This window comes from Procambarus clarkii, chromosome 31, assembly GCF_040958095.1.
Source record: "Procambarus clarkii isolate CNS0578487 chromosome 31, FALCON_Pclarkii_2.0, whole genome shotgun sequence".
NCBI lineage: Eukaryota > Metazoa > Arthropoda > Malacostraca > Decapoda > Cambaridae > Procambarus > Procambarus clarkii.
The window spans coordinates 31,312,417-31,321,545 of record NC_091180.1 but is presented as its reverse complement, the minus strand read 5'-3'; the positions used below and the strand labels follow the sequence as shown (position 1 = coordinate 31,321,545).

The 9,129-nt window shown below is 50.0% G+C and overlaps 3 protein-coding genes across 3 annotated transcripts in view; all 3 read left to right on the top strand.

Annotated features, from left to right (window-relative positions):
- The first annotated feature begins 2,517 nt into the window (after positions 1 to 2,517).
- LOC138370245 (uncharacterized) lies at positions 2,518 to 3,081 on the top strand. Its single transcript, XM_069334249.1, has one exon. The coding sequence runs from the start codon at positions 2,518 to 2,520 to the stop codon at positions 3,079 to 3,081; it is 564 nt and encodes a 187-aa protein (XP_069190350.1).
- Positions 3,082 to 5,152: 2,071 nt separating this feature from the next.
- On the top strand, positions 5,153 to 6,334 carry LOC138370244 (uncharacterized protein in mobD 3'region-like). The gene has a single exon (XM_069334248.1). The coding sequence runs from the start codon at positions 5,153 to 5,155 to the stop codon at positions 6,332 to 6,334; it is 1,182 nt and encodes a 393-aa protein (XP_069190349.1).
- A 3-nt stretch (positions 6,335 to 6,337) lies between these two features.
- Positions 6,338 to 9,129, top strand: part of LOC138370243 (uncharacterized protein slr1819-like) — a 15,987-nt gene continuing 13,195 nt past the window's right edge. Inside the window, exon 1 of the mRNA XM_069334247.1 lies at positions 6,338 to 7,384. Coding sequence (XP_069190348.1) covers positions 6,338 to 7,384 — 1,047 coding nt within the window. The remainder of the gene's footprint in view (positions 7,385 to 9,129) is intronic.

Below are 9,129 nucleotides of genomic sequence, written 5' to 3'. Positions count from 1 at the left end.
ATTTCCTTACAGTTCAAGATCTTATCTCAAGGCAGGAGTCTTGTGTGGGTCCCCAGCAGTGTTCAGGTCCCCACCATAGACCTCACATCCGCTGTGTTGTGTTCCACGCGATTTCTTGTCGAATTCCTTGAAATTTGTTCTTATCTGTACCAATCTCGCACACGCCACTGAGTTAAGCTGGGTGATGGGTGTGGGGGGATGCTGGGTGTGGGGGGATGCTGGGTGTGGGGGGATGCTGGGTGTGGGGGGGATGCTGGGTGTGGGGGGGATGCTGGGTGTGGGGGGGATGCTGGGTGTGGGGGGGATGCTGGGTGTGGGGGGATGCTGGGTGTGGGGGGATGCTGGGTATTGTGGCTCCCTCAGTAGTGTCAACTACCACTGAGACAAGTGATAGTTCCCCCTCGTCTCCTAGGACCTCAGCTCTCGTCCCCGCCTCATTACCTCATATTGGTTAAGGCCAAACATGAGTGGCCACTTGTTGGACCATTCCTACAAATGTGATTCCCTAGTTAAGCTGTTTAACACCCGTGTTAAACACCTTATCTTTTATCTACCCTGTCAATTCCTCTGATGATTTTGAAAGGAGTGATCATGTCTCCCCCCGAGCTCTCCTATCCTCCAGCGACGTGAGGTGCAGTTCACGCAGCCTTCCTCGTAACTCATGCCTCTTAGTTCTGAGACTAGCCTAGTGCCATACCTATGAACGTTTTTCAGCGTATTCGTGTATGTGTGTGTGTGTTCGTGTATGTATATGTATGTACACACACACAGATAACTTACAATACTGCACAATCAACAACAACAGCCCTCAACAACTCACAACCACAACCTCATACCAAACAGAAAACATTTTTGCGCAATCTACCTCAACGTAAAATTGTGGGTGGTTGAGAGGAATGGAACACCACCACAAAACGGACGCTTCACAGGACTAATGATTATTGGCGCCCGTAGGCGAGGTGGGTTACCAAGAACGTGGTGCTTTTGGTTAGGCCAAAACCGCCGCATTCTTTACGATAATCAAGAGAATGGGCGACACACCTGGGGCCTGATTTACGAAGCAGTTACGCAAGCACTTACGAACCTGTACACCTTTCTCAGTCTTTGGCGGCTTTGTTTACAATTATTAAACAGTTAATGAGCTCCGAAGCACCAGGAGGCTGTTTATAACAATAACAACAGTTGATTGGCAAGTTTTCATGCTTGTAAACTGTTTAATAAATGTAAACAAAGCCGCGAAGACTGAGAAAAGGTGTACAGGTTCGTAAGTGCTTGCGTAACTGCTTCGTGAATCTGGCCCCAGGTTCATAAGTGCTTGCCTAACTGCTTCGTGAATCTGGCCCCAGGTTCATAAGTGCTTGCCTAACTGCTTCGTGAATCTGGCCCCAGGTTCATAAGTGCTTGCCTAACTGCTTCGTGAATCTGGCCCCAGGTTCATAAGTGCTTGCCTAACTGCTTCGTGAATCTGGCCCCAGGTTCATAAGTGCTTGCCTAACTGCTTCGTGAATCTGGCCCCAGGTTCATAAGTGCTTGCCTAACTGCTTCGTGAATCTGGCCCCAGGTTCATAAGTGCTTGCGTAACTGCTTCGTGAATCTGGCCCCAGGTTCATAAGTGCTTGCGTAACTGCTTCGTGAATCTGGCCCCAGGTTCATAAGTGCTTGCCTAACTGCTTCGTGAATCTGGCCCCAGGTTCATAAGTGCTTGCCTAACTGCTTCGTGAATCTGGCCCCAGGTTCATAAGTGCTTGCCTAACTGCTTCGTGAATCTGGCCCCAGGTTCATAAGTGCTTGCCTAACTGCTTCGTGAATCTGGCCCCAGGTTCATAAGTGCTTGCCTAACTGCTTCGTGAATCTGGCCCCCCTGTTCTCACAACAAATTACAAAATTTGTTGAATGTCATAAAAAAACAGAAAATTCGCTAACAAATAAAATAAATGTTTGACACCCACAATATCCAAATCAAAACAAACAAATAACACGTACAAATATTAGCATTATTCTATTGCTGAAATAATTTCAATTAAATCTCCAGCCACAGAAAATGTTATTCAGAGTTCACGATGTGTTCATGTGTTCAATGAACACATTTGTTCAACGTGAACAATTACTTGATTATTATGAGCTTTATTTAGACAACCTTGTTCTCCATGACTTAGACAATCATTCAGGCTTATGATAGTTGTTCAGGCTTTGACAATAATTCAGGCTTTGACAATCATTCAAGCTTATGATAGTTGTTCAGGCTTATAATAGTTGTTCAGACTTTGACAATCATTCAGGCTTTGACAATCATTCAAGCTTTGACAATCATTCAGGCTTTGACAATCATTCAAGCTTTGACAATCATTCAGGCTTTGACAATCATTCAAGCTTTGACAATCATTCAGGCTTTGACAATCATTCAGGCTTTGACAATCATTCAGGCTTTGACAATCATTCAGGCTTTTACAATCATTCAGGCTTTTACAATCATTCAGGCTTTGACAATCATTCAGGCTTTGACAATCATTCAGGCTTATGATAGTTGTTCAGGCGTATAATAGTTGTTCAGACTTTGACAATCATTCAGGCTTTGACAATCATTCAGGCTTTGACAATCATTCAAGCTTTGACAATCATTCAGGCTTTGACAATCATTCAGGCTTTGACAATCATTCAGGCTTTGACAATCATTCAGGCTTTGACAATCATTCAGGCTTTGACAATCATTCAAGCTTTGACAATCATTCAGGCTTTGACAATCATTCAGGCTTTGACAATCATTCAGGCTTTGACAATCATTCAGGCTTTGACAATCATTCAGGCTTTGACAATCATTCAGGCTTTGACAATCATTCAGGCTTTGACAATCATTCAGGCTTTGACAATCATTCAGGCTTTGACAATCATTCAAGCTTTGACAATCATTCAGGCTTTGACAATCATTCAGGCTTTGACAATCATTCAGGCTTTGACAATCATTCAGGCTTTGACAATCATTCAGGCTTTGACAATCATTCAGGCTTTGACAATCATTCAGGCTTTGACAATCATTCAGGCTGTAATATTCATTCAGGCTTTCACAATGGCAGACATGTTTAGGGCAACACTCCAACCACGTAACGAGCCCATTAAGACAATTACACCAGTACGGTAGTTAAACGTCCAGTCCACTTCGGGTGGAACCTCTTAACTGCTTGATCTTAACGGCTTGAAGCCACAGCCTCGTCCCAGAGTAGTGGCAAGATGGAGTGACCTAAATGAGCAGCAGGTTGTACAGGCAAACTCTATTCTTCATATTAAATGTCGATATGATAGAGACATAGGCCAGGAATCAGGGCTTTACACAACCCATGGCTAGAAGGGCGGGATCCAAGAGCTAATGTTCAATCTTACAGGTACAAATAGGTGAGTAACACACACACACACACACACACACACACACACACACACACACACACACATGGGGGCCTCGTAGCCTGGTGGATAATGCGTAGGACTCGTAATTCTGTGGCGCGGGTTCTATTCCCGCACGAGGCAGAAACGAATGGGCAAAGTTTCTTTCGCCCTGAATGCCCCTGTTACCTAGCAGTAAATAGGTACCTGGGAGTTAGTCAGCTGTCACGGGCTGCTTCCTGGGGTGTGTGTGTGTGTGTGGTGTGGGGAAAAAAGTACTTAGTAAACAGTTGATTGACAGTTGAGAGGCGGGCCGAAAGAGCAAAGCTCAACCCCCGCAAACACAACTAGGTGAATACATACACACACATGGGGGTCTGGTAGCTGACTGGACAGCGCGCAGATCTTGTAATCCTGTGGCCCGGGTTCAATTCCCGGACCAGGCAGAAACAAATGGGCAAAGTTTCTTTCGTCCTGATGCCCCTGTTACCTAGCAGTAAATAGGTACCTGGGAGTTAGAAAGCTGTTACTTAGCTGCTTGCTTGGTGTGTGTGTGTTTGTGTGTAGAAAAAATTAGTTAGCAGTTAGTTACAGTTGATTGACAGTTGAGAGGCGGGCCGAAAGAGCAGAGCTCAACCCCCGCAAGAACAACTAGGTGAATACACACACACACACACACACACACACACACACACACACACACACTACATCTTCTCCAAGCAAGCTTGCTTACTTTGCTTATAAGACTTATGTAATAACTAATGTCTTGTCTCTGGTGGAGTAACTTTCTGACTGCATCCCAGCCATCTTAAATACGACTCGTCAGTCTGACGTATTTAAGAAGTACTGATAAAGTTCCGGAGTATCTTAATGAAAATATAAGTATTATGAGTTATTATGACAGAAGCTACTTGAGGAGTATATTAAAAATGTGTTTTTCGAGCATTGTGAAGTAATAAATCATGTGTTACTTTACAAGTGTGTCTTCCTCTGGTTCCCCAACATCAAGGAACTGACGTACTAAAGTGCCCCCTTATCCTAACCTACCAGAGGACCCAAAACAGAAAACGGGACAGAATGTCAATTTCGCCAGCCGCTTTCATTTTCTAGCACGACGATTTTTGGCCTTAGGGTGAGTTTTACGTCATAATGCGACGTTGTATTAGGAGGACAGGTTGGTGTGTGATCAGCCTGTCCTCTTAAACATTAGCCGAATGGTCGTTAATCCTGTCGCTACTGTCCTGGTCATGGACGACAAGCACCCCACCCATTAGACAAGTGCTTGTACCTCACCCCATTACTCGCGCAGGCTATGGTGGACCAGGCTATGGTGGACCAGGCTATGGTGGACCAGGCTATGGTGGACCAGGCTATGGTGGACCAGGCTATGGTGGCCCAGGCTATGGTGGACCAGGCTATACTGGACCAGGCTATGGTGGACCAGGCTATGGTGGTCCAGGCTATGGTGGACCAGGCTATGGTGGCCCAGGCTATGGTGGACCAGGCTATGGTGGACCAGGCTATGGTGGCCCAGGCTATGGTGGACCAGGCTATGGTGGCCCAGGCTATGGTGGTCCAGGCTATGGTGGACCAGGCTATGGTGGACCAGGCTATGGTGGACCAGGCTATGCTGGACCAGGCTATGGTGGTCCAGGCTATGGTGGACCAGGCTATGGTGGACCAGGCTATGCTGGACCAGGCTATGCTGGACCAGGCTATGGTGGTCCAGGCTATGGTGGACCAGGCTATGGTGGACCAGGCTATGGTGGACCAGACTATGGTGGACCAGGCTATGGTGGACCAGACTATGGTGGACCAGGCTATGGTGGCCCAGGCTATGGTGGACCAGGCTATGTTGGACCAGGCTTTGGTGGACCAGGCTATGGTGGACCAGGCTATGGTGGACCAGGCTATGCTGGACCAGGCTATGCTGGACCAGGCTATGGTGGTCCAGGCTATGGTGGACCAGGCTATGGTGGACCAGGCTATGGTGGACCAGACTATGGTGGACCAGGCTATGGTGGACCAGACTATGGTGGACCAGGCTATGGTGGCCCAGGCTATGGTGGACCAGGCTATGTTGGACCAGGCTTTGGTGGACCAGGCTATGGTGGACCAGGCTATGGTGGACCAGGCTATGCTGGACCAGGCTATGGTGGTCCAGGCTATGGTGGACCAGGCTATGGTGGCCCAGGCTATGGTGGACCAGGCTATGCTGGACCAGGCTATGCTGGACCAAGCTATGCTGGACCAGGCTATGGTGGACCAGGCTATGGTGGACCAGGCTATGCTGGACCAGGCTATGGTGATCCAGGCTATGGTGGACCAGGCTATGGTGGCCCAGGCTATGGTGGACCAGACTATGCTGGACCAGGCTATGCTGGACCAAGCTATGCTGGACCAGGCTATGGTGGTCCAGGCTATGGTGGACCAGGCTATGATGGACCAGGCTATGCTGGACCAGGCTATGGTGGTCCAAGCTATGGTGGACCAAGCCATACTGGCCCAAGCCATGCTGGCCCAGACTATGCTGGCCCAAGCCATGCTGGTCCAGACTATGCTGGGCCAAGCCATGCTGCCCCAAGCCATGCTGGCCCAGACTATGCTGGACCAAGCCATGCTGGCCCAGACTATGCTGCCCCAAGCCATGCTGGCCCAGACTATGCTGGACCAAGCCATGCTGGCCCAGACTATGCTGGACCAAGCCATGCTGGCCCAGACTATGCTGGGCCAAGCCATGCTGGCCCAGACTATGCTGGACCAAGCCATGCTGGCCCAGACTATGCTGGACCATGCCATGCTGGCCCAGACTATGCTGCCCCAAGCCATGCTGGCCCAGACTATGCTGGACCAAGCCATGCTGGCCCAGACTATGCTGGACCAAGCCATGCTGGCCCAGACTATGCTGGACCAAGCCATGCTGGCCCAGACTATGCTGCCCCAAGCCATGCTGGCCTAGACTATGCTGGACCAAGCCATGCTGGCCCAGACTATGCTGCCCCAAGCCATGCTGGCCAAGACTATGCTGCCCCAAGCCATGCTGGACCAGACTATGCTGGGCCAAGCCATGCTGGACCAGACTATGCTGGGCCAAGCCATGCTGGACCAGACTATGCTGGGCCAAGCCATGCTGGCCCAGACTATGCTGGACCAAGCCATGCTGGCCCAGACTATGCTGGGCGAAGCCATGCTGGCCCAGACTATGCTGGACCAAGCCATGCTGGCCCAGACTATGCTGGACCAAGCCATGCTGGCCCAGACTATGCTGCCCCAAGCCATGCTGGCCCAGACTATGCTGGACCAAGCCATGCTGGCCCAGACTATGCTGGACCAAGCCATGCTGGCCCATACTATGCTGCACCAAGCCATGCTGGCCCAGACTATGCTGGACCAAGCCATGCTGGCCCAGACTATGCTGGACCAAGCCATGCTGGCCCAGACTATGCTGCCCCAAGCCATGCTGGCCCAGACTATGCTGGGCCAAGCCATGCTGGCCCAGACTATGCTGCCCCAAGCCATGCTGGCCAAGACTATGCTGGGCCAAGCCATGCTGGACCAGACTATGCTGGGCCAAGCCATGCTGGACCAGACTATGCTGGGCCAAGCCATGCTGGACCAGACTATGCTGGGCGAAGCCATGCTGGACCAGACTATGCTGGACCAAGCCATGCTGGACCAGACTATGCTGGGCCAAGCCATGCTGGACCAGACTATGCTGGGCCAAGCCATGCTGGACCAGACTATGCTGGGCGAAGCCATGCTGGACCAGACTATGCTGGGCCAAGCCATGCTGGCCCTTGACTATGCTGGGCCAAGCCATGCTGGCCCAGACTATGCTGGGCCAAGCCATGCTGGCCCAGACTATGCTGGACCAAGCCATGCTGGCCCAGACTATGCTGGACCAAGCCATGCTGGCCCAGACTATGCTGGACCAAGCCATGCTGGCCCAGACTATGCTGGGCCAAGCAGCGTCCGACCCCCATTCGCACATTCACCAATTTTTACACTTGTAAATAAATCATTTTTGCTAATATATATAAAATTATTATTATTATGATATATTTACGTTAGTGTTTGTAGTCCGGATACTTGAGGTGAGGTCAGGTGTGTGTTTGTCTGGCAACTGTTGGCACGCGAGACACTCATCAACACAACTTAGAAACGTTATCAATTGTTTATAGTAGTGACGACGTTTAAGTAATCTTGGGGGGGGGGGAGGTTGTCTGGTGATTAAGAAGATTTTTGCTGTAGTTTAGAGAACGAACTAACTTCCTCTCACACTTTTCTTCAATAGTACTTAGCTCTCAACGTGTATTCCAAGCACAAACGGTTCTAATTGCTTCACCCACCAACTACAACAAGAATTACCGCACCCAACACGCCTCACTTAACCTCACCTGCGTCCATATATACACAAAATTAGAATATATATACAATGAAATCACACTAATATGATTTACGGGTTATTCATGTCCGTGCCACCTCTTGGATGGCTTAATCTGCACCAATCACTAACATGATAAGTATCGATAAGTAAATCTACTGCAGCGCTAATTAGTGCAACTCGAACCCGTGTCCAGGGCACAGCCACTGTGCCAACCTGTCCGCCTACAAAGAACGTCGCTTTTCGCACGTATGCGTTACATAATGCCCAAAAAAATTGTCGTACTAGAAAATGGAAGCGGCTGGCGAAAGTGACGTACTGTCCCGTTTTCTGTTTTGGGTCCTCTGGTTGATTAGGATAAGTATTCACGTTAGTACGACAGTTTCTTGACGTTGGGGTGGTGAAAATAGTTTAACGAGGTGAAAATATGTAATAGTCAACACCAGAAACCGATAAGGAAATATTCAACCCGTCCACAGACAACCGATCCCACACCCAACTCCAGGAATGTAAATGAATAATTAAACCATCGCCCTAAAAAGTGACATTAAAAATGCACCATGAACCAAAAATTTACATTTCAATCCATTTAACTTTGGATCATTCCTGCGGGTTCCTTGCAGGGAAGTTCCTTGTAACGTGTTGCTGAGTTCCGGAGCCAAGTTCCTGTTGACACAATGTTCAACAGTGAGCAGTTACGGTGTTCACGGTGAACCCCGGGGTTGGTGGCGGGTATACTGAACCCCGGGGTTGGTGGCGGGTATACTGAACCCCGGGGTTGGTGGTGGGTATACTGAACCCCGGGGTTGGTGGTGGGTATACTGAACCCCGGGGTTGGTGGTGGGTATACTGAACCCCGGGGTTGGTGGTGGGTATACTGTACCCCGGGGTTGGTGGTGGGTATACTGAACCCCGGGGTTGGTGGTGGGTATACTGAACCCCGGGGTTGGTGGTGGGTATACTGAACCCCGGGGTTGGTGGCGGGTATACTGAACCCCGGGGTTGGTGGTGGGTATACTGTACCCCGGGGTTGGTGGTGGGTATACTGAACCCCGGGGTTGGTGGTGGGTATACTGAACCCCGGGGTTGGTGGTGGGTATACTGAACCCCGGGGTTGGTGGTGGGTATACTGAACCCCGGGGTTGGTGGTGGGTATACTGAACCCCGGGGTTGGTGGCGGGTATACTGAACCCCGGGGTTGGTGGCGGGTATACTGAACCCCGGGGTTGGTGGTGGGTATACTGTACCCCGGGGTTGGTGGTGGGTATACTGTACCCCGGGGTTGGTGGTGGGTATACTGTACCCCGGGGTTGGTGGTGGGTATACTGTACCCCGGGGTTGGTGGTGGGTATACTGTACCCCCGGGGTTG